We start from the raw sequence: 26,263 nt of genomic DNA, 5'->3' as shown, positions 1-26,263 counted from the left end.
GAAATAAGATTTAAAAATAGACTATTCTTTGAAATAGTTTTAGATTTATAGGAAAATTAAGAAGGTAGTACAGAAAGTTCTCATGTATCTTTTCATCCAGTTTTCCTTGTTATTAACAGCTTATGTTTGTATGGCACATTTGTAAAATTAATTAATAAAATATTGATTCATTATTGTTAACTGAAGTTAATAGTTTATTCAGATTTCCTTAATTCTTACCTAATTTTATTTTTCTGCTCTAGGATCCCATCTAGGGTACCACATTCTATTTACATGTCATTTCTTTAGGGTTTCCTTGGCTATGACAGCCTTGGTTTTGATGGTTTTGACAGTTTTGAGGAGTACTAGTCAAGTATTTTGAGGGATGCCTCTCTTTTGGAATTGGTCTGATGTTTTTCCTATTATTAAGGGTTTTTGGGAGGAAAGGCACGTAAGTTGCCATTTTTATCACATCATATCCAAGATACCTACTACCAACATGATTTATCACTATTGATACTGACCTTGATCACCTGGCTGAGCTAGGATTTATCAGTTTTCTCCACTGTATTCTTTTTTCCTTCCTTTCATACTGTATTGTTTGGAAGAAAGTCACTATCTACAGCTCATACTCAAGGAGTAGAGATGAAATGGGAAATTTTAAGTACTTGTTAAAATTATTCTTACAAATTGGCTAAAAGTCAGAGCATAGCTGGTTGCAAAGGAAGGGGGAAAAAACAACCAGAATAACCTGGAGCCATGTTTTAGAGGCTCTTGAGTTTCATGAGCCATCGAAGATTTTGGGGTTGCTACTGAGAAGCCACTGTATCAATCAGAGATATTACCAGATCTGTGCTTAGGAAGATTAAATTTGTGATGATATGCAGAATTAATTCACAAAAGTGAGAAACTAGAGAAAGAAGACCAGCAAAGAGGCCACTGCAACTGTTCTCGCAATGATGGAAGAAGGGCCTGAAATGGGGAGGTGAGAGTACAGAGCAGAGAATAATCAGAAGAAACAGTTGATGAGACTTGGCCAGTTTGCCAAGCTATTTCCTGTGGAAGGAAGAGTCAAAGATAATTTCGATGTCAAAACTGCATGACTTGGAGAATAGTGGTATCTTTAACAGAAATTTAAAAAGCAGGAAGAAGAACTGGTTTGGGGCCAAGGGTGAGTTTGATTTTAGACTCTGAGCTCAAAGGTCCAGCAGCACTACCAGGTAAAAAGTTGGAAATGCAGCCTGAGGTCAAGAATGGACACATAAATTTAAAAATTTTTTCACCTAGAGATGAAATCATAGCTCTAAGCCATGGGGTATCCACTAAGGCGATGAGACAAGGGGAGAGTTCAGGGCAAAAGGAAAGAAAACCAAGAGCAATGTGGGAAGTGGTAGAAGGAGGCAGTCCTCGGGCTATTGAGGCCTTAGGTGAGCTCAGTGAGTTACATCCTCCAAAAGTCATCTGCTTTTTGCATAATTCATTCAAATTTTCTGCTTTTGTCATCTCTCTTACCACCCAGGCGCCCCTGGACATACTTTATTTTTTAAAAATCAATTCTTCTCCACTCCAATTGCCACTTTCCTAGCTTAGGTCACTCACCTCTTATCTATATTACTTCAGGAGCCTTTTAACTGGCCTTCCCTGGTGTCTTTATTTTTTCCACATTATAGCCAGAGGGCTTTTGCTAAATGCAAATTCGACCACATTATTCATCTATGAAAAAATACTAGTGATTCCTCATTGCCCTTAGCATCACTTACAAAACTCTTCACGGGGGCGCCTGGGTGGCTCAGTTGGTTAAGCAACTGCCTTCGGCTCAGGTCATGATCCTGGAGTCCCTGGATCGAGTCCCGCATCGGGCTCCCTGCTCGGCAGGGAGCCTGCTTCTGCCTCTGACCCTCCCCCCTCTCATGTGCTCTCTCTCTCTCATTCTCTCTGTCTCAAATAAATAAATAAAATCTTTAAAAAAAAAAAACAAAACAAAAACCTCTTCACGATCATTTTCCACTCTTGCTACTAAGCCACCACACTCTATACTCCAGCCCATCCTGTAAGAGAAGAAATAAGGTATAAATCCTGGAAGGGAAGAGAAAAAAATATATTTATCATCTACATAGTAAATTTCAAAAGCATCTAAAAAAAGTATTACAATTAATGAGACAGTGAGCTACCATTACATACCCACCAGAATGGCTACAATTGAAAAGACAGACAATACCAAGTGTTGACAAGAATATGGAGTAAGAGGAACTTTGGGAAAATATTTGACAATTTCTTAAAAGGTTAAACATGGATCAGTACACAAAACACACACACATTTCATTACATATCTCATTATATATCACTAAATATATACACATACACATACATATTTATACACATGTAGTCTCCAAGAGAAATGAATGCACATCATATATCTAAAACAAAACACTTGTAGGGGAGCCTGGGTGGTACAGTTGGTTAAGTTTCGGCTAAGGTCGTGATCTAGGGTTGTGAGATAGAGCCCTACGTCAGGCTCTGCGCTCCGTGCAGAGTCTGCTTGAGACTTTCTCCCTCTCCCCCTGCCCCTCCCCCGACTTGTGTACTCTCTCTTCCTTTCTCTAAAATAAATAAATAAATCTTAAAAAACAACTTAAAAAAAGAACATTCTTATACAAGTGTTTTGGTTTATTTTTTAAAAGATATATTTATTTATTTGAGAGAGAGAGAGAAAACGTGGGGGAGGGAGGGGCAGAAGGAGAGAGAGAGAATCCCCAAGCCGACTCCCTGCTGAGTGTGGAGCCCGACACAGGGCTTGATCCCAGGACCTGGAGATCATGACCTGAGATGAAATCAAGAGTTGTCCACTTAACCGACTGCACCACCCAGGCGCCCCTATGAGAATGTTCTTAAATAGCTTTATTAATAATAGCCCCAAATTAGAAACAATGCAGATGTCTATCAATAGAAGGGATATATTTTTGTGTATTCATGTAATGATGAATACAATAAAAGAAAAGAACGACTGGTACATACAACGTGGATGAATCTCATAGGCAAAAGAAGCTAGACATAAAGAGGACACACTGCATGATACTATGGATGGACATAGTATGTGCACAAAGTGTGAAGATTTTTGCTTTAGATGTTTTTAGATGCCCACCAGGAAGCATCTATTACAGAAGACATACTGAGCAAGGAAGCAATCAAAACAACTTAGACATTAGCATCCTTTGGCAGCTGATACAGTAGGCATACGAATGGAGAGATGGAGGTTAAGCATGTGCCCAACAGCATGGACTTCCACTTAACAAGACCATTAGAGCTACTGCCACCTTTGAATGTCCATCCTGCCAACAACAAGGTCCATTGCTCTATTGATATGGTATTTTTCTTCAAGGAGATCAACCAGCTACTTGGTGGCAAGTTAATTTCACTGGGATGATTCTATTCTAGAAGAGTCAATGCTTCATTCTCACATGATTGTGCATCTATTCAGGGTCTAAGTATGCCTTTCCTGTCCACAGAGCTGCAGGTAACACTGCTATCTGGGGACTTATAGAGTGCGTGTTCCATTAGAATGCAATTCCACACAACGTATCATGCATGCAATCAGTGAATACACATCACAGCTAAGGAGGTGCAGGAGTGGGCCCATGGCTTTGGGATATACTGGTCGTATTGCATGCTGCATCATTCAGGAGCAGCTGGGCTGACAGAATGTTGGAATGGCCTGCGGAAGATGCAGTTCAGGTATCGGCTTAGAGGCAATGCTCTGTGAGGGTGGGGTGCTATCCTCTAGGATGCAGTATATGCACTGAATCAGAAACCTTTACACAGTGCTTTGTTTCCAATAGGAAGTATATCTGGGTTCCAGGGGCCAAGCAGTGGCTCCACTCATCATCATTCCCAATAGTTCCTTGGAGGCTTCTATGCTTTCTGTCCCAGCAACTCCGAGCTCTTCAGAGATCGAGAAGTCTTAGTCCCCAAAAGGGGCTTGCCCTTGCCAGAGGACTTGGCAACGATCGCGCCAGACTACAAACTATGGCTGCAGCTTGGGCCTTTGGGACTGCATATAACCAGGGACTAGCAAGCAAGAAGAGTCACCATCTTGGCAGGGGTAATTGGCATTGATCAGCAGGAAAGTATAAAGGCTTCGTTAGATAAAGAGAGGACTACTTGTGGAATTCAGATGACCTGCTTGGGCACTTCTCGGTACTCCCTTGCCCAGTTGTAATTGAGTGGATTAGTGCAGCAATCCTTGTGTGCTCCCTAATCTGTCGCAGTGTCTGCTTACTGTAGGACCCACTTAACCCGACTGACACACTCACGATGTTGTTTGGGTCTACGATATACTTACAATTTTTTTGCCTGCTTTATTTAGGTTTGGGAGATATTTGTTAAAGTCTCTTTATTAATGTGTCTATTTAGCCTTTTTTTTTTAACTTTATAAAAGTTGCTGCTCTCTTACAAGGCATCCTCAGCTTGTATGGTTCCTATATGCAAAATTTTCAGTTACCGGGTTTTACTTAAGTTAACATCAGTCCCTCAACAACAATGATTCAAATTTCATTTAAGATGGTATGCTAATTGTAATTGCATAAAGTGTGAACTTTGCAGCTAGCTCTTCCCTTCACACATCACCAAATAACAACGCTTGTCATGATCAGTGGCCAATTATGTCACTACTTTCAAAGTCTGTTGGTGATCAGCGTGGCACGTCTGTTATTGAGTTCAGGGACAGGGAGCAAAGCATGTAGTTGTGTTGTCTCCTTGTCTCCCAGTGATAAGCCCATGAGACATTTGACAAAAATTGATAATCAAAAGAGGGAATTGGCCAACAAAGATAAAAGTGCCATAAAGACATTAAAGTGATAATGCAGGAAGTGAAATCTGGGCCAAATATAAAAGTCATCGAAGTTATACAGGAGTTATAGAAGAAATCGTACACTGTGGGATTGTGGACACTGTTGCTGCTTGAGAAACTCTCCATATGCAGTCAGAGGAACTTCGCGGAGACACACTCCTTGAAATAAATAAGTGGTTATGGCAAACATCCCAGAAAAAACAATACTGGCACAAAACTTCACATGAAAAGAACTCCTGGAAATATTTCACAACATTGAAAACACAAAGGATATAATGTTGGAAGGGGATTCAAATTTAGAAGAATGACAACTTGCCAAGGCATAAAAAAGAGACTCTGTATCATAAATTACACAAAGAAGGCAAGCACTCTTCATGTTGTTTTCTTGGTAAGTTTTTACAAAAATAAATGAAACACTTTAATTTTCAATGTTTTTAATGTTATAAATCACACTGTGCTCAATAATGTTAGTTTCACTATTTTCATTTCCCTACACACTTAGAAGAGTTTGTTTCCACCACAGTTTGTAAACTGCATGGAACAATCACAATCTCTCCCATATTATTAAGAATGTTTTGTATGGTTTCAGTTTGCACTACCATACAAAGTGAGGACTGCCTGTATTTGGTTCCAATTTCTCTACCTCCTATTGCCAACATGTTACTGTCTGTCTTGTTGATTAATAGCCATCCTAGTGGGTGTGAAGTGGTTTCTCATTGTGGTTTTGATTTGCATTTCCCTAATGACTAATGACGTCGAGCATCTTCTCAGGTACTTATTAGAAATTTGTGTATCTTCTTTGGAGAAATATCCAAATATTTTACCCATTTAAAAATTACGCTTGTCTCAACGTAAGCAACAGAATACACACACACACACACACACGATTCATTTTTTTATTTTTTAAAGATTTTTTTATTTATTCATTAGAGAGAGAGGAAGCGAGAGCATGAGCAGGGGGGAGTGTCAGAGGGAGAGGGAGGAGCAGACTCCCCACTGAGCAGGGAGCCTGATGAGGGACTCCATCCCAGGATCCCGGGATCATGACCTGAGTTGAAGGCAGATGCTTAACTGACTGAGCCACCCAGACACCCCACGCGAGATTTATTACAGGAATTGGCGCATGTGGTTTTGGAGGCTGAAAAGTCCCACTGTCTGCAGTCTGCGAACTTGAGAACCAGGAAAGTTGGTGGTATATTTCAGTCTGAGTCCAAAGACTTGAGATCCAGGAGCTCCGAAGTCTGAGAACAGGAGAAGATAGACATCCCCGCTCAAAGAGAGGGAGGGAAATCATCCTTCCTCTACCTTTTGGTTCCATTTGGACCCCCAGTGGATTGGATGAGGCCCACCCACAGATCTCTTTGTGGTGAGGACAGATCTCTCTGCTCAGTCTATTGAATCAAATTCTAATCTTTTCCAGAAACACCCTCACAGATACATCCAGAAATTACGTTGTGCCTGCTATCCAGGCATCCCTTAGGCCAGTCAAATTAATACATAAAATTAACCAGCACAGTTATATTCTTTTTTAAATGAGATGGATTTTCTAGACCATCAGGGGGAGGAGCTTGTCAAATGGACAGGGATGGGTCAAGAAAACGTTCTTAGCTTCACAGCTTAGAGTTACCTCTTTTTTTTTTTTTTTTAGATTTTATTTATTTGACAGAGAGAGACAGCGAGAGAGGGAACACAAGAAGGGGGAGTGGGAGAGGGAGAAGCAGGCATCCCGTGGAGCAGGGAGCCCGATGCGGGACTCGATCCCAGGACCCTGGGATCATGACCTGAGCTGAAGGCAGACGCTTAATGACTGAGCCACCCAGGCGCCCATTACCTCCTCTATTTTTAATGTCAAGTACTCAGATAGTACTCTCATGTACTTACATCTTTAAATGCAGCATTTTGCTAATATATTTTTTCTCCAAATTTTTATTTATATTCTAGTTAACATACAGAGTAATATGATTTCAAGAGTAGAATTTAGTGATTTATCACTTACATAAATCATAAATACGCATAGATCACTTACATTTATCATAACAAGTGCCCTCCTTAATACCCATGACCCACCTAGCTCATCCCTCACCCACCTCCCTCCCACCAACCCTTAGCTTGTTCTCTATCGTTGCTGGATCATTGGGTAGTTCTATTTTTAACTTTTTGAGGAACCTCTATACTGTTCTCCAGAGTGCACCAGTTTGCATTCCCACCAATAGTTTAAGAGGGTTCCCCTTTCTCTGTATCCTTGTCAGCATCTGTTGTTTCCTATGTTGTTAATTTTAGCCATTCTGACAGGAGTGAAGTGGTCTCTCATTGTGGTTTTGATTTGTATTTCCCTGATGATCAGTGATGTTGAGCATCTTTTCATGTGTTGCTAGCCATCTGGATGTTTTCTTTGGAAAGTGTCTTTTTGTCTTCTACCCATTTCTTAATGGGATTATTTGGTTTGGGGGTGTTGAGTTTGATAAGTTCTTTATAGATTTTGGAAACTAACCCTTTATCAGATAATGTCACTTAAAAATATCTTCTCCCATTCAGAAAGCTACCTTTTAGTTTTGTTGACTGTTTCCTTTGCTGTGCAGAAGTTTTTTTTATCTTGACGAAGTCCCAATAGCTCACTTGTGCCTTTGTTTCCCTTGCCTCTGGGGATGTGTCTAGTAAGAAGTTGCTACACCTGATGTCAAAGAGGTTGCTGTCTGTGGTCTCCTCCAGGATTTTGATGGGTTCCCATCTCACATTTAGGTCTTTCATCCATTTTGCATACAATCTGAACTTTCTCTTACCCACAGTATTACTGCCACTCTCAGTCTGGTTTCCGTTTTTAGCAGTTTTCCATGGGGTGAGGCTCTTTCTGTAATGAAGGCAGTATTTAATGGTTATTTATAAGAATGTAGAGGATTTAGAATGCCAGCACCTTGTTTGATTCTCTCAAGACTGAGCAGTTTTTCACCCATGCTCACAGCATGTGAGGACTTCAGTTCGTTCTGCTGGTAATTCTCAGTCCTGAGTGTCCATTTTTTCTATTGAATGGGTTTCTTCCCACTCAGGGGTGGTTAGCAATTTCTCAGTTCTGCAACTTTTTTTTTTTTTTTAAGATTTTATTTATTTACTTATTTGAGAGAGAGACAGTGAGAGAGGTAGCGAGAGAGAGCAGGAACAGGGGGAGAGGGAGAAGCAGGCTCCCCGATGACCAGGGAGCCCGACGTGGGGCTCAATCCCAGGCCCCTGGGATCAGGACCTGAACCGAAGTCAGACGCTTAACTGACTGAGCCACCCAAGTGCCGCCAGTTCTGCAACTCTTACTCAGTTTCCCCTTTCACTTTCCACCACTTCCACTGCACAGCTTTGCTGCTGTTGGTGCTTTGAATATATCTGCCCATACTTGGGAGTTCATGGAGATTTCCCGCTGCCTTGTTTTGTTAAACTTTGGGTTTTTTCTTTTGTTATCCTGGTTAGTGTACATGGTTTTCAGGAAGAATTTTGAGGAAATTCAGAAGCTGTACTCTTGATGTGATTATACCACTTAACTCTGGATATCTTTTTATTAATGGTGCTCTTTGTTGTACATAAGTTTTAATTTTAAGAGGGAGGGAGGGAAAGAGAGAGAGAGAGAGAGGAGAGAGAGAGAGCACTCGCTCCCATGGGTGGGGAGGAGCAGAGGGTGAGGGAGAGAGAGTCTTAAGCAGGCCCCATCCCCAGTGCAGAGCCCGATGCGGGGCTTAATCTCACAACCCTGAGATCCTGACCTGAGCTGAAATCAAGACTCAAGATGTAACAGACTAAGCCACCCAGGTGTCCCAGAAGTTTTAAATTTTAAAGCAAATTGTGAAAATTTGCCTGGTTGTATGACTTGTTTTTCCTAGTAGTGCCCAGCTACTCTAAGTATGGAGAAGACTCCATAGTGACCTCTTCCTGCTAATTCCAAGTGCCTTGTATTTTCATAACCAAAACACTTTCTTCATTGCCTTCAGTGCTACTACCCTCCCAGAATATTGTATAATCTTAAAACTAAAGCAATGACTTTTTGTTTTAACTCTAGTTACCCTTTCCTTAAATGAAAGCTTACACAGAAACTCACAATGAAATAACACAACTATCCAAGTTTGGCACTTTTCCCCCTCTCTGATGTACTTTTCTCTCTGAGGCTCTTTGGCACGTAGACTAAAATCACTGAGGTAAAAAGAAAGCAAGCTCTAAAATTTAAGGGTACTGGTTTAGAAACAGGAGATCATAATGGTTTTGTAAAGGCTCAATCTCGGGAGATTCTGATTCAGGATCAAGGGTGAAATCTGGACATTTATATTTTGTTAATGCTCTTTAGGTGATTCTAACACTGTCAAGTCTGAGAACCATTAACTAGATTTATGCTGTCCAATATAGTAGCTACTAGCCACACATGATGATTTAAGCTTAATTAAAATTAAATGAAATAAAAAATTCAGGTCCTCAGTTGCACTAGCCACATCTCAAAAAGTTCAATAGCTGCATGGGGACAGTGACTATCATATTGGAGTGCAAACAGAGAACACTGCCATCATTGCAGAGTTCTCCTGGACAGTGTTGCTCTAGACAGTTGTGTCCACAATGGGGTGTACATACCCAAAGAGATGCACAGATTCACCTGGAAGTTTTTAAATAGAAATATTCTATTTTTCGGCTGATTTTTTAAACTCCCATTTTTGGGCAATCATTTATAATGTACTTAATACATTAGTACTGTACTGAATATAAAAAATTCTCTCTCTATATGTATAGTGCATGCTTAAAAGTTATTTACTGATGGAATGTATGGTCAGAAAGTTTGACCATTACACTGAATACCTATGTCTTTTATTTTATTTTTAAAGAGATTTTTATTTATTTGTCAGAGAGACAGAGAGAGCACAAGCAGGGGGAGCGGCAGGCAGAGGGAGAGGGAGAAGCAGGCTTCCCGCTGAGCAGGGAGCCCAACTCAGGGCTCCATCCCAGGGCCCCGGAATCATGACCTGAGCCCAAGGCAGATGCTTAACCGACTTGCCACCCAGGCACCCCAATACCTATGTGTTTTAAAGAATTTGTCTGGGCTGGCAGAGGTAACATTTAATTAAGAGCTCCTTTCTAGGTACAGAATTTTATACTTCAAACCCAAATCCCCAAACATGAGAAGTCCCTTTTTTCTTTGTAAATATACACATATAAGATATTTTATTTCAAAAAGCACAAGAACATTATACAAGTTTTAAATTTACATTTTGCAATAAAAGATATCAATATATGCATTATTTGTATAACTTCATCATGGATGGAATTTGAATCAGTGGTATAAACATGTTGCAGTCACTAGATATAGATCATCATCACAGTGAACCAAATGCATAGTTGTTATGAAATGACAAATGACCACTAACAGGTGAACTCACAGCCCATACACCAGCAAAATAAATTAATTATACAGATACATGTTTTTCTTCACTCTGTCATTAAAATTCCTGTCAGCCCCTCACCAAAAACATTAGAAAAACACAGGTTTGGAGTCATCCTGTTGAACCAGTTCCTGCACATACTACACTAATGAAAATAAAGTGACTTTTTGCTCATTTGTAAGTGAACTCCATAAGCATGATTAAATTGTTTGCAATGATGAAGGCAAACCACTATGATATTTGAATATAATTAGAAATCCCTAGGGCTGGGGGCAGCACTAAGACACATATTCATCTCCAGTGCAGGGGTCTGAGTCAATCTCCAAAGTGGAGCTCAATATGAAATGTGTTCTTTGGCAATAAAGGTCTGACTGGCCATTACAGGGTAGTCCCTCTGGCAGCTTAAGAGCATAACCCCAGGGTTTATGAAGTGAATATAAAAAGACTAGAAATAAAAAGTCAGTTTATCTTTGCTAAACCGGGGCCAATCAGGGCAGAAGTCAGCATCTTCTGTTGCCTATTCTGGCTCAGATTTCCCAGACAATCCACCCATTATTTCTATCAGAAATAAGGGAAATGTTCTAATCATTTAATCATACTGGTAAATTGGACAAGCTGAATACTGAATTTTCTGATCCTCACTCATCACTTGTTACAAATTGTTCAGTGGAATTGTATCTGTTTCCTGATACCTTCTGAATAATAATTATTCAAGTAGATAATCATGATTGTGATTCTGATGCCTGTTCATGCCAATCCTTTACTGCAAAGCCCACCTTTTCTTTACTTTACATAAAAATACCAAAAAATCTAACCCCAAATGTGCATCATCACTTTGCAAATGTATTTTTATTTGTTTGCCTTTGCTGAGCAAAAAGAAGATAGGAAAACATTCACACACATATAGGACGATGGTCACCAAAGGCAAAATCAGATGGTCTTTGAATGCATCTTTCAAATTCCTAACATTACTCCAGAAACAACAGAAGCTAAAATGGAAGGTTTCAATTAATCTTCTGTTTGCTGTTTATATCACAAGTTCTCGATATAAAAAGTTAAAGCCAAAAATCAAGAAGTCTATGCACACATTCTGGAGAACTCTATTATTTATAAACAAGATGGCTCAACCACAGCATATTATAACAGGACACATGACCACTGATCACATGGCTTTTTTGGTTGTCTGTACTAGTCATAAAACCAGAGTTTATGAAAAGGTTGCACACAGATAACAATTGAAGGATTTATCTTTTACAAAGACATAGAAAGTTACAGAATTGGCTTCAGTCTGATTGTTCTAATTGACAGCTGCCATGCTCCATTCATTGGGGGAATTTTCTTATCCTCATTCTAGAGATAGCTTATATCAGAACTGCATCAGGTTTTTAAGAGTCAAATAGGATGGTGCCACAAACAAGAGATAAGTGAACTCATTTTAGAAATTTGCCTTTGGAAAATAGAAAGTATAGTTTCAAAACTCAGCAAAGCTATTTGTGGTAAGAGGTGAGGACTATAGTTTCTTTGGCCCATGAGGGATGAATAATGAATACATTATCCTATCCTATCCTGTTCTTGAGGTCTACAGTGCGAAAAAAGCTTTTCCACACTAGCAGAAATTTTCCTTAGAAATGGCAACTTTGCCCAGAGAAAGATTTGTTTAATTTCTGGCTGAAACAGTAAGTGGCACATTAGAGGTATTTCCTTAAAAGAGAAATAATAAAAAAAATTTACTCTTTTGGAAACTTTCTCAATTGAAGTATACTGCATGGTTTCTGCAATTCCTGTTTAGCTGCAAGGAAGACTACCACAGATTAGAGTCCTGTCAGTGTTCCAACGTCAGCTAAACTAAACCTGGGTGTGTGTGGGAAATACCAAATACAAAACTGTAGAAGAGTTAACCAACATATAAAAACGTCCACAACTGCTTAATGTGACTACATTTACCAGGTGAATGAAATGAAATGAAGTGGGACAGATTAGGAAGGGAAATGAGTTTTCTGGAGATAGAATCAGACACTTGGGGTAAAGAAGCATTTTTAGTGTTCTGGAACATAAAACAGATTAATCAATGTCCTTTTTCTCCTTTAAGCATATTTTCACTAATTGAAAGCAATACTCCGTTAAGGAATATTTTATTGATGTATGTGAATCTGGACATAGAGCAAAAGACCCTCCAGCCCTCCCAGCCCTCAGAAAGATCTCTATAATTTTGAATCAGTCTTCATTACTGTCTTCATTTGTGATTGTCCCAAGGCAGAGTTGAAGCTCACAATAATTGCCAGTTGAATCCAAATAACATCTGATTAGTTTCCTGGCTCCTAGCAATCTCTTCTATAATGCAGTGTTGTTGCCACACCAAATGGAGCTTCCGGTACCGCTCACGAGATAAATGAAGGGGGTTGCCCCTCCTTCAGGAAAAACAAAACAAAACAAAACAAAAAAACCCAACACGTAAGTTCAAATCAAATAACTGCCACATCTTTATTGCCTAAATTAGTTCACACTCTTGAGATGTTCTTAGAGCTGGGAGGAATCACAACGACAGAGCTTTAAAAGGGATATTCTCCCTTCACCACTAATCACCATGAAATTAATAGATTACTTAGCTGATGAAGCAGAAATTTACTCCTTGATTATTCAGAAAATAGGCAAAGTATATCATAGGCATTATGAGACCCCGTTTGAATGTGAGGTTTATAACATGAAGCAGCTCTATTCTTTTTTTGGGTAGTCTGATGGGGCTTTAATGGCTTTTGGCCTCATACAGTTTATTTAGCTTTGATTTCTGGTCTTTGTATAGTAGAGATTAAGTCTGAGGTATAACACTAAGCCCTCAAATTATATTCTGATGCCCAGAAATATTTGCTTATTGTTGTCCTTATGACATAACAAATTTGCTGGTGATTAGCAACTATTTAAACAAAACTACTCCACATCAATCCTAAGGTTGTACAGTTTGTAACACTGTAGAGCAGTTAACCCGAAATGACTAAAGTTTGGCTGTTCCAATTATGGAGAACTATGAGATTCTCATTCTGGAGGCACTCAAGTGTCTCAGCTGGTTGGGTATTTTCAAGGTGCCTAATTAAGTAAAAAATTCTGCTTCTTCTCACCTTTCTGGAACAACCCAGATCTTATCCTCAGTCATTGGCAAAGCACCATTCAGCTATTTTCTCCCTTAATCCAAAGACTATCTCCATACTTAAACCTTCTAAGTAATTCTGAAGAAAGGCTGATTAAAAATAACATAACATTCAAACATTTGGATGGTTTGTATCTTTCATTTTGGGAAAGTATTACCCTCACATTCTGGAGAAGCACAAAGTTGTTCAAAATTATGTGCTACATTTAGAATGGTATCATCCTTAATATTTTTAATTTGCACCTATTTAAAAATATCTCTCAATATTTAGCATCAGTTTCTGTGTTTAAAGAACTGTTACCGTCCATGTACAATAATGTGACTAAAATGAAAAACAAACCAATCTTACTTCAGGCCAGGGTCTGTTTCTCCATATTCATCCAAGTAAGGGGCTGGATAGGCACAGCCTCTGGCTTTACCTTCAACCAGGACTACTCTGCATTCTCGGATTCTGAGGGACAAAACAGTAACAGGAAATATTATTAAGTGCATATATGCAAATGATAGGCACTACATCAAAGTTAATCTAGAGAAAAGACATGGCCAATACTGTTAGGAATTCAGTATAAAGACAATAAACATAGACAAATAGACTAAATTGTATTTTGTCTAAATAAAAGAGAGTGACCACTGCTATTTTTATTGAAGTTATGGGAAAGTATCAATGGATTTAGGGAAATGGGACCATTAATACTGACTGAATATATTGAAGAGAGGAAGGAAGCTGTCCTACTTGAGCCATAGATACCCTGGAAAATGATGGCCGGGGTTGTTTCTGTTGTTTCCTGACCTACAACCTAGAGTGGGGAGGGAGCTTAACAGAAGGACAGAACAACATCTCTTGTTCTGATAACGGTGGGCCAGAAAGAAGGTCAGCTAGGGAAGTGTCAAGCCATTTCCTGTTAGAGCCAGCCTCCAACAGTGCAGATTATAAAGAACCACCGCCACTGTGAAGTTACTTGGGACTCTCATTGCCTAGAAATGAAGCTATAGAAAGAATGTTTGTGTGCATGTGTACAGAAGGGATAAGTACCACAGAGTAACATGACATAAATAGTTGGAATAGGTAGTGGGTTTATATGCTGTATATTTCCTAAAAGAAGAAAATAGGTGTTTGGGTGTGGCTTCTATGAATTCATTACCATTGTTCCAACAGAAGCCTACAAACAATAATTATATATTCCATAGTTAGTGAGATATTTGCTTACATAAACGGAAACTATGTTACATGGGGAGAATGGAAAGAAAAAGCACACGTCTCCACTTTGAATCCTATTTATCTCAGGGAACTTGTACTCTTCTTTCATAAACATATTGTTCCACTCTCAGCCTTTTTCTGAGAAACCAGGGAAAACAATGGTTGCTTGATAGAGGAAATGAAGAAAATGAACATATTCAAAGGACAACTTTGTATACGTACTTTTTAAATATAAATGTTAAGACTCCAAGCCCTTTCACCACACCTGAGTGTTACACAACACCAGAGTAATTAATACAAACTCTATCATGCTTAAAATATACCACAAATAATTAAAATGTGAACAGAATTCTTTTTTTTAAAAAAACTTATTCTGTAATTCTTTTTTTTTAGTTTTTTATTTAATTTTTTATTGTTATGTTAATCACCATACATTACATCATTAGTTTTAGATGTAGTGTTCCACGATTCATTGTTTGTGCATAACACCCAGTGCTCCATGCAAAACATGCCCTCTTTAATACCCATCACCAGGCTAACCCAGCCTCCCACCCTCCTCCCCTCTAGAACCCTCAGTTTGTTTTTCAGAGTCCGTCGTCTCTCATGGTTCGTCTCCCCCTCCGATTTCCCCCCATTCATTCTTCTCCTCCTGCAATCTTCTCTTTTTTTTTTTTTTGGTCTTAACATATATTGCATTATTTGTTTCAGAGGTACAGATCTGAGATTCAACAGTCTTGCACAATTCACAGCGCTTACCAGAGCACATACCCTCCCCAGTGTCTATCACCCAGTCACCCCATCCCTCCCACGCCACCCCCCACTCCAGCAACCCTCAGTTTGTTTCCTGAGATTAAGAATTCCTCATATCAGTGAAGTCATATGATACATGTCTTTGTCTGTTTGACTTATTTCGCTCAGCATAATACCCTCCAGTTCCATCCACGTCGTTGCAACGGGCAAGATCTCATTCCTTTTGATGGCTGTATAACATTCCATTGTACTTATATACCACATCTTCTTTATCCATTCATCTGTCGATGGACATCTTGGCTCTTTCCACAGTTTGGCTATTGTGGACATTGCTGCTATAAACATCGGGGTGCACGTACCCCTTCAGATCCCTACATTTGTATCTTTGGGGTAAATACCCAGTAGTGCAATTGCTGTATGGTAGCTCTATTTTCAACTTTTTGAGGAACCTCCATACTGTTTTCCAGAGTGGCTGCACCAGCTTGTATTCCCACCAACAGTGTAGGAGGGTTCTCCTTTCTCCACATCCCAGCCAACATCTGTCATTTCCTGACTTGTTAATTTTAGCCATTCTGACTGGTGTGAGGTGGTATCTCACTGAGGTTTTGATTTGGATTTCCCTGATGCCGAGCGATGTTGAGCACCTTTTCATGTGTCTGTTGGCCATTTGGATGTCTTCTTTGGAAAAATGTCTGTTCATGTCTTCTGCCCATTTCTTGATTGGATTCTTTGTTCTTTGGGTGTTGAGTTTGATAAGTTCTTTATAGATTTTGGATACTAGCCCTTTATCTGATATGTCATTTGCAAATATCTTCTCCCGTTCTGTCGGTTGTCTTTTGGTTTTGTTGGCTGTTTACTTTGCTTTGCAAAAGCTTTTCATCTTGAAGTCTCAATAGTTCATTTTTGCCCTTGCTTCCCTTGCCTTGGGCGATGTTTCTAGGAAGAAGTTGCTGCGGCTGAGGTCGAAGAGGTTGCTGCCTGTGTTCTCCTTTAGGATTTTGATGGACTCCTGTTTCACATTTAGGTCTTTCAACCATTTGGAGTCTATTTTTGTGTGTGGTGTAAGGAAATGGTCCAGTTTCATTCTTCTGCATGTGGCTATCCAATTTTCCCAACACCATTTGTTGAAGAGACTGTCTTTTTTCCATTGGACATTCTTTCGTGCTTTGTCAAAGATTAGTTGACCATAGAGTTGAGGGTCCATTTCTGGGCTCTCTGTTCTGTTCCATTGATCTATGTGTCTGTTTTTGTGCCAGTACCATACTGTCTTGATGATGACAGCTTTGTAATAGAGCTTGAAGTCTGGAATTGTGATGCCGCCAGCTTTGCTTTTTCTTTTTCAACATTCCTCTGGCTATTCAGGGTCTTTTCTGGTTCCATACAAATTTTAGGATTATTTGTTCCATTTCTTTGAAAAAAGTGGATGGTATTTTGATGGGGATTGCATTGAATGTGTAGATTGCTCTAGGTAGCATTGACATCTTCACAATATTTGTTCTTCCAATCCATAAGCATGGAACATTTTTCCATTTCTTTGTGTCTTCCTCAATTTCTTTCGTGAGTATTTTATAGTTTTCTGAGTACAGATCCTTTGCCTCTTTGGTTAGATTTATTCCTAGGTATCTTATGGTTTTGGGTGTAATTGTAAATGGGATCGACTCCTTAATTTCTCTTTCTTCTGTCTTGTTGTTGGTGTATAGGAATGCCACTGATTTCTGTGCATTGATTTTATATCCTGCCACTTTACTGAATTCCTGTATGATTTCTAGCAGTTTTGGGGTGGAGTCTTTTGGGTTTTCCACATAAAGTATCATATCATCTGCAAAGAGTGAGAGTTTGACTCCTTCTTTGCCGATTTGGATGCCTTTTATATCTTTTTGTTGTCTGATTGCTGTGGCTAGGACTTCTAATACTATGTTGAATAGCAGTGGTGATAGTGGACATCCCTGCCGCGTTCCTGACCTTAGGGGGAAAGCTCTCAGTTTTTCCCCATTGAGAATGATATTCGCTGTAGGTTTTTCATAGGTGGCTTTTATGATATTGAGGTATGTACCCTCTATCCCTATGCTCTGAAGTTTTGATCAAGAAAGGATGCTGTACTTTGTTAAATGCTTTTTTTGCATCTATTGAGAGGATCATATGATTCTTGTTCTTTCTTTTGTTAATGTATTGTATCATGTTGATTGATTTGTGGATGGTGAACCAACCTTGCAGCCCAGGGATAAATCCCACTTGGTCGGGGTGAATAATCCTTCTAATGTACTGTTGGATCCTATTGGCTAGTATTTTGGTGAGAATTTTTGCATCCATGTTCATCAGGGATATTGGTCTGTAATTCTCCTTTTTGATGGGGTCTTTGTCTGGTTTGGGGATCAAGGTAATGCTGGCCTCATAAAATGACTTTGGAAGTTTTCCTTCCATTTCTATTCTTTGCAACAGTTTCAGAAGAATAGGTATTAATTCTTCTTTAAATGTTTGGTAGAATTCCCCTGGGAAGCCATCTGGCCCTGGGTTTTTGTTTGTTGGGAGATTTTTGATGACTGCTTCAATTTCCTTAGTGGTTATAGGTCTGTTCAGGTTTTCTTTTTCTTCCTGGTTCAGTTTTGGTAGTTGATACATCTCTAGGAATGCATCCATTTCTTCCAGGTTATCTAATTTGCTGGCATAGAGTTGCTCATAGTATGTTCTTATAATTGTTTGTAGTTCTTTGGTGTTGGTTGTGATTTCTCCTCTTTCATTCATGATTTTGTTGATTTGGGTCATTTCTCTTTTCTTTTTGATAAGTCTGGCCAGGGGTTTATCAATCTTGTTAATTCTTTCAAAGAACCAGCACCTAGTTTCGTTGATCTATTCTACTGTTCTTTTAGATTCTATTTCATTGATTTTTGCTCTGATCTTTATGATTTCTCTTCTCCTGCTGCGTTTAGGCTTTATTTGCTGTTCTTTCTCCAGCTCCTTTAGGTGTAGGGTTAGGTTGTATATTTGAGACCTTTCTTGTTTCTTGAGAAAGGCTTGTATTGCTATATACTTTCTTCTTAGGACTGCCTTTGTTGCATCCCAAAGATTTTGAATAGGTGTGTTTTCATTTTCATTGGTTTCCATGAATTTTTAAAATTCTTCTTTAATTTCCTGGTTGACCCATTCGTTCTTTAGTAGGATGCTCTTTAGCCTCCATGTATTTGAGTTCTTTCTGACTTTCCTTTTGTCATTGAGTTCTTGTTTCAAAGCATTGTGGTCTGAAAATAGGCAGGGAATGATCCCAATCTTTTGGTACTGGTTGAGACCTGATTTATGACCTAGGATGTGATAGATTCTGGAGAATGTTCCATGGGCACTAGAGAAGAATGTGTATTCCGTTGCTTTGGGATGGAATGTTCTGAATATATCTGTGAAGTCCATTTGGTCCAGTGTGTCATTTAAAGTCTTTATTTCCTTGTTGATCTTTTGCTTAGATGATCTGTCCATTTCAGTGAGGGGGGTGTTAAAGTCCCCCACTATTATTGTATTGTTGTCGATGTGTTTCTTTGCTTTTGTTATTAATTGCCTTATATAATTGGCTGCTCCCATGTTAGGGGCATAGATATTTACAATTGTTAGACCTTCTTGTTGGATAGACCCTTTAAGTAGGATGTAGTGTCCTTCCTCATCTCTTATTACAGTCTTTGGTTTAAAATCTAATTTGTCTGATATAAGGATTGCCACCCCAGCTTTCTTTTGGTGTCCATTAGCATGGTAAATGGTTTTCCACCCCCTCACTTTCAATCTGGGGGTGTCTTTGGGTCTAAAATGAGTCTCTTGCAGACAGCATATCGATGGGTCTTGTTTTTTAATCCAATCTGATAGCCTGTGTCTTTTGATTGGGGCATTTAGCCATTTACATTCAGGGTAACTATTGAAAGATAGGAATTTAGTGCCATTGTATTGCCTGTAAGGTGACTGTTACTGTATATTGTCTGTGTTCCTTTCTGGTCTATGTTGCTTTTAGGCTCTCTCTTTGCTTAGAGGACCCCTTTCAATACTTCTTGTAGGGCTGGTTTTGTGTTTGCAAATTCCTTTAGTTTTTGTTTGTCCTGGAAGCTTTTTATCTCTCCTTCTATTTTCAATGACAGCCTTGCTTGATATAGTATTCTTGGCTGCATATTTTTCTCATTTAGTGCTTTGAGTATATCCTGCCAGTCCTTTCTGGCCTGCCAGGTCTCTGTGGATAGGTCTGTTGCCAATCTAATGTTTCTACCATTGTAGGTTACATATCTTTTCTCCTGAGCTGCTTTGAGGATTTTCTCTTTGTCTCTGAGACTCGTAAGTTTTTTTTTTTTTAATAGTTTTCTTTTTTAAAGGTTTTTATTTATTTATTTAACAGAGAGAGAGAGAGCACAAGTAGGCAGAGCAGCAGACAGAGGGAGAGGGAGAAGCAGGCTCTCTGCCGAGCAGGGAGCCCGATGCGGGGCTCGATCCCAGGACCCTGGGATCATGACCTGAGCCGAAGGCAGCTGCTTAATGACTGAGCCACCCAGGCGCCCTGAGACTTGTAAGTTTTACTATTAGATGTCGGGGTGTTAACCTATTTTTATTGATTTTGAGAGGGATTCTCTGTGCTTCCTGGATTTTGATGCCTGTTTCCTTCCCCAAATTAGGGAAGTTCTCTGCTATAATTTGCTCCAATATACCTTCTGCCCCTCTCTCTCTTTCTTCTTCTTCTGGGATCCCAATTATTCTAATGTTGTTTCGCCTTATGGTACCGCTTATCTCTTGAATTCTGCCCTCGTGATCCAGTAGTTGTTTATCTCTCTTTTTCTCAGCTTCTTTATTTTCCATCATGTAGTCTTCTATATCACTGATTCTCTCTTCTGCCTCATTTATCCTAGCAGTTAGCACCCCCATGTTTGATTGCACCTCATTAACAGTTTTTTTGATTTCGACTTGGTTAGATTTTAGTTCTTTTATTTCTCCAGAAAGGGTTTCTCTAATAACTTCCATGCTTTTTTCAAGCACAGCTAATATCTTTAAAGTGATGATTCTGAACTCTAGATCCGACATAGTTCTAATGTCCATATTGAGTAGGTCCCTGGCAGTCGGTACTACCTCTTGTTCTTTTTGTTGAGGTGATTTTTTCCATCTTGTCATTTTGTCCAGAGGAGAATAGATTAATGAGAGAACAAAATGCTAACAGGGTAACAATGTCCCCAGAAAATATACTCTAAACAAATCAGAAAAGACCTGAAGCAGGGGGAAAAGAAAGGGAAAGAGACAAAAAAGAAAAAGAAAAAAAAAGAAAAAGATAAAGATAAAAACAAACAAAAACAGAACAAAACAACAAAAAAAACCAGAATATGATCAAATATGATCAGGCTGGTACATAGATCAGTGCCATACACTAGATTTTGGGTGTATTTTGGTCTGTTAGAAGAAAGTGCCTCCCAAAATTTTAAAGAAAGAAAAACTTATATATGTACAAAAATAAGGGTTGATATGATGAAGGGATGGAATATGACTGTAAAGATGAAAATTATAAAACATTTTATAAAAGGAATTGATAAGAAGTTGTTTGAAAAAAGAAAGAAGAGGATTTAAAAAAAAAAAGAAAAAAAAGGGAGAGAATGTGATCAGGCAGGGGAGTAGGAAAAAACCATACGCTAGAGATTTAGGGTATATTTTGATCTGTTAGAAGAAACTATCTCAAAATTTTAAAGAGAGAACAACTTATATATATATATGCCAAAAATACAGGTAATTACTACAAAGGGATAGAATGTGACTCTAAAAATGAAAAATAAAAATGTTTTTTAAAAAAGGGTTTGATAAGATGTTGGTTGAAAAAGGGAAAAAGAAAAATAAAAAAAAAAACTAAAGAAAAACTAAAGAATCATGGTAAAAAGCCATGGATTCTATGTGCATTATTCCCCTAGCGCTGGAGTTCTGCCATTCTCATCGATGGGTAAACTTGGTCTTGGCTGGCTGTTCTTGCTGATCTTCTGGGGGAGGGGCCTGTTGCCATGGTTCCCAAATGTCTTTGCTGGAGGCGGAATTACCCCGCCCTTGCCGGCCGGGCTAAGTAATCTGCTTGGGTTTGATCTCCGGAGCTTTTGTTCCCTGCAAGCTTTCCGTACAGCTTTGGAGGCCGAGAGTGAAAACGGTGGCCTCCCAATCCCCGCCCCGGAGGAGCCAAGAACTCGGGGCCCTGCTCCTCAGTGCGCCCCCAGAGAAAAGCAGTCACTCACTCCCGTCTCCCCAGTCTCCGGATATAGTCCATGCTCACCCGTCCTGTGACCGAGCGTTTCTATCTCTGGCACCTGACCCCGTGTGGAGTCTCCAAACCCAGCAGATCCCTGTGGTGCACTCCCGCACCGCTCCTCCCAGGGGAGGAAGGGAGTCTCCCCGGATCTGCCACTTGTTGGGTCCCTGCTGGAGGAGCAGTGGCCCGACTGTGCCGTGGATCACGGTTTATGACAAACCCGAGCTGAGAGCCCGCACCTCAGCTCCGTCTCTGCAGCCAGCTTTCCCGCTCCGATACCTGGGAGCTCTGCTGCACTCAGGCACCCCCGTCTTTCTGTGACCCTGAGGGTCCTGAGACCACACTGTCCCGCGAGGGTTCCACCCCCAACTTAGCCACCGGAGCGACGTCCCTCAGCGGAGCAGACTTCTAAAAGTTCCGATTTTGTGCTCCGCGGCTCTATCACTTGCCAGAAGCGGCCGACGGAGGCCCCTCCCCCACCGTCTATCCTCCCAAATATCGCCTCGGATTCACTTCTCCGCACGTCCTACCTTCCAGAAAGTGGTCGCTTTTCTGTTCAGAGTTGTTGCTATTCTTTTCTTTGATCTGTTGAGTTTGTAGGTGTTCAGAATGGTTTGATCCCTAACCAGCTGAATTCCTGAGACCAGACGAAATCCAGGTCTCCTACTCTTCCGCCATCTTGCTCCACCCCAGCTTATTCTGTAATTCTGTAGTATCTTCTCAAATGGAATTTCATGTAAATAACCGGTCTATACTCTAACTTCTGATAGACCATTTCCTATCAACATAGTGTCCCACCATAATAGCCTCCAGATTGGATCCAGATTCCTTAAGTTCATTATAAGCTTCCAGAACACTCACTACTCACTTTAAGAAAATGCAGACTCCAGCTCCACAGTGAAGTGCATGAAAAATGCAAGCTCCAACCTCTTCCCCATTCACAATTTCTTGGCAGCAAATGTTCTGAGAACACAGTATAGCTCCACAGAAAAGACAGAGGACAGGGTGCTTTCGCTCATCATCTGCAGACCGTGGGCACCTCAAAGGGGAAGAAAACATTCAGTATGGTGGAGAAACAATAAAAGCATGATATATCCAGTTAGCAATGAATTGTGTTCATCACTGGCTGCTTTGCAGCAAAGAAAGCTCTTAAAACACAAGAAATTCATTAATTCATTCACTCATTCATTCATTCATTCAGAGAAAGAGAGAGAAAGAGAGAATCCCACGCAGGCTCCATGCCCAGCGTAGAGAGCAGGCTCCATGCCTATTGCAGAGCCTGACGCAGGGCCCCATCTCACAACCCTGACATCATGACCTGAGCTGAAATCAAGAGTCGGATGCCTAATGAACTGAGCCACCCAGGCAGCCCAAAACACAAGAAAACATTTAATTAGATCATTCCCCTTTAATAAGGCCTTAACAAAAAAAAAATCTCCTGATTAATCCACAGTAAGAAAATGTATTATTAAATATACAGTGTCCTGATAATTCCCATAGTTTGGCAATTAAATATGCCTTGAGATTGAGATACTTTGATAGAATCTAGTCTTCATCTGACATGACCAATTTATAGTCAACTCCCTCCTCTGGACTGGTTTAGTCGAGCTTAAAGTCCTCAATATTAGAGGAATATGACCCTGTTAGGTGTACTTTTTTTTTTAATCACAAATGTGCAGTAAGGGTTTAGACACATTTCCTGTCCATTGTAAGTATTGAGATCTTTAGGGTTGAAATGAAAGACTGTAGTCTTAGAGTTCATACACCTCTATCTGGGAAACAAAGCAAGTCTTTAGGAAGGAAAAAGTGACAGAATTGACTTGCTTGAATTGAACCAAGTAGTACACTGAGATGTACCATTTTACACAGTAGTATGCTACAGCCTTGCTATAATGCCCCTCAAAGAGGGGTATCACTCTCTGAATTAAAGCGATAGTGGCTATCTTTTAAAAAAGAAGCTTTCTACACTCCTCTCTCTGCCTTATAATGGACATATTAGAAACATCAAGAATTCCTTTATTTGGGGAGTAATAAATAAATGCAACCACTAAGTTGAGATCCAATGTGGCTTATAATGGGGTCAGAAGAAAGAGCACCAAAAGAATCTCCATCTCCAGTAAGGTATTAATGGTTTATTCTCTGATCCCTCGTTTCTCAGGTAAGATAAGAAAATCACTGTCCACATAGGAGCAGAAGGACCCAGTGCGTAGGTATTCCATGCCTATCTCCTGGAGATGAGGAGGCTATTTTCACTTCCAGGGGGAAGAACATAATTTTAGCTCTTTTTGGATAAAGCCAAAATCTTTCACTTTTCGCACAGGATGGCTGAGTCCTAGTCACTAATATCCTATAGAGGAAAACAGGGGTGATACCTAAAGTATAGTAACTGGGCAGCTTACCCTCCTACAGTAGAAATGGCTCAGTCTTAATGGAAACTGGTGGTGACAATAAAACTGGAAGAGATCATAAGATTTATTTTCACTTTACTTGAAACCAGTATGTAGTAATATCATCCAAGGGGCTCTTCACTGTGATTAATGACTAACACTCTTCTCAGATCCTCCTAAGAGCCCACAGTGATACTCTTTAATCCTGGGAAGATAACATCTATTCACTGGGATTGCAATACAGCCCTAAAAATAGGAGAATCATGGAATTCAGAGCTGGATGCAATCTCTGAAATCCTCTAGCTCATGTTTTTTTTTTTTTTTTTTAAGATTTTATTTATTTATTTGACAGACAGAGACATAGCGAGAGAGGGAACACAAGCAGGGGGAGTGGGAGAGGGAGAAGCAGGCTTCCCGCAGAGCAGGGAGCCCGATGCAGGGCTCGATCCCGATCCCAGCACCCTGGGATCATGACCTGAGCCGAAGGCAGACGCTTAACGACTGAGCCACCCAGGTGCCCCCATCTAGCTCACGTTTTAAGGGCTGCAAGGTAAATGGCTCAGCCATTTCTTTAGGTGGCTGAACTTAATCTGCATGGGACAAACAGCAAGGGAACTAACACCAAGACCAATTCTATCTTGTAACAGAGGTGGGAGTATGGGCTGCCCAAGCCCCTGCTGGGCCCGTTAAACTCCCCGGCTTCAGGGTTCAAAGCAATGGTTATAACAGAATAGGAGAATTTCCTTAGACTTCTGTAGGGCGGTGATTCTCAGAATGGGCCACATAAGGGCTCTTCAAACCCTCAAAATGATGATAAACTGCAATCCCTTTCTTTGCCCCTTCAAATGACAGCAAGTTATTTACAATATGACTAAGGACTACAATAGTCACTTTGTACGCCAAGGCAGTTCATTAGAATTACTAACTGGTACCCTTAAAGCAAAATTTAAGAGTTATTTATGTTTTCTGAGAGCTCTAATTAAGTTTATTAAGAAGTTTGGCTGCTGTACGATGCTTACTTAATATTACAAAACTCCTAACTGAGCTTTGGAATTCCTGCAATTTGGGGAAGAGATGCTGTATTACCAGTATATCATCAACGAAGTCTTGAATAGGTTTTGATTTTCAGACTGCTGAGATTCTTGCCTTTTATTTTTTTTTAATTTTTTAAAAAAATTTTATTTATTTATTTGACAGAGAGAGACACAGCGAGAGAGGGAACACAAGCAGGGGGAGTGGGAGAAGGAGAAGCAGGCTTCCCACAGAGCAGGGAGCCCGATGCGGGACTCGATCCCAGGGCCCTGGGTTCATGACCTGAGCCGAAGGCAGACGCTTAACAACTGAGCCGCCCAGGCACCCCAGATTCTTGCCTTTTAATTACAAGTTACTGCTAATATGTCATCATTATTAATGATTTGCTATGGGTGGTGGTGTGATGCCACCTCAGTGTCAAGGATACATAATTGCATCAATAGTAATTTTAGCCTATTATTTTTAAGACATGATGCACTGTGATTCAAATATGAAATATTCACACACCAATGGCTAAGGTGGGTATGAATATAATTTCTCCATTCAGGGACATTATATTGGTGGTGTGCAGCTCATGAATTTATGTTATTTGAATAACTTACATCATATTATAGCAAGGTAAGTGTAAACTGTTAACTTTATAGGATATTACTTTAGCATATAGAATCATGTGTTTAAGCTCATGCTGTTTTCTTACAAAAGCAACTAACAGGTAATTCATACATGATATTAGTAATGAATATAATGTAACTTGTTTATTGTACTTCTTATTAGTCATCATCCAGATTTTTTTTTATTTGAAAGTAATCAGTGAAAGGGAAGAGGAAGATGAAAGAAAGTCTGAGAAACACTGCTTTAGTGTGGTGTTTAATTTGATTGAGGTAGGGGGGAACATGGTATCAGAAAAGGCTAAGGAGGTGTACTATTCTCTCTAGTACCCAGGCTTAAACTTGAGCCACAATGCTATTACCTGTTTTACTGTTACTATGGGATTCCATATAAGATTTTGCTTGGGAGAAAAAGGGTTCTTCAGCGTTATTTCAGTGAGGATATGGTCACCTCACTGTAATGTACATAAAATGGTGCTAAAGAGATATGCATAAAAGATATTTCTAAGAGAACTACTTGTTTATGAAGTTGAGAACAGTGTTATTTCAGTGGATGGATGTACTGACCACAATTCTACACGTAAAACACTGTTTAAAGATACACGAATAAATGATGATTCTTAGAATGCTAAAAGAAAAAAAAAAGGCTCCTGTAGCTTTAAAAAAAAGTTGAGGGGGAGATATCCTATA

The 26,263-nt window shown here is 39.8% G+C and overlaps 1 protein-coding gene across 5 annotated transcripts in view; it reads right to left on the bottom strand.

Moving 5' to 3' along the window:
* Window positions 1-5,535: 5,535 nt before the first annotated feature.
* The window catches only part of UBR1 (ubiquitin protein ligase E3 component n-recognin 1), a 157,323-nt gene continuing 136,595 nt past the window's right edge, over window positions 5,536-26,263 (bottom strand). For 2 of the 5 annotated variants that reach the window (XM_064570568.1, XM_064570572.1), the window contains 3 exons: window positions 22,415-22,585; window positions 13,716-13,817; window positions 6,910-7,673 (listed from right to left, as the gene is read on the bottom strand). In XM_064570568.1, coding sequence (XP_064426638.1) covers window positions 7,337-7,673; window positions 13,716-13,817; window positions 22,415-22,585 — 610 coding nt within the window. In that variant the 3' untranslated portion in view covers window positions 6,910-7,336. Of the gene's footprint in view, window positions 6,067-6,908; window positions 7,674-11,260; window positions 12,633-13,715; window positions 13,818-22,414; window positions 22,586-26,263 lie in introns of those variants that run through there. The other 3 variants (XM_064570570.1, XM_064570569.1, XM_064570571.1) reach the window with 3 other exon arrangements.

This window comes from Mirounga angustirostris, unplaced genomic scaffold, assembly GCF_029215605.1.
Source record: "Mirounga angustirostris isolate CCGP_5_RB_7025 unplaced genomic scaffold, mMirAng1.0.hap1 SCAF_9, whole genome shotgun sequence".
Taxonomy (NCBI): domain Eukaryota; kingdom Metazoa; phylum Chordata; class Mammalia; order Carnivora; family Phocidae; genus Mirounga; species Mirounga angustirostris.
This window is presented reverse-complemented; position numbering and strand designations above follow the sequence as displayed.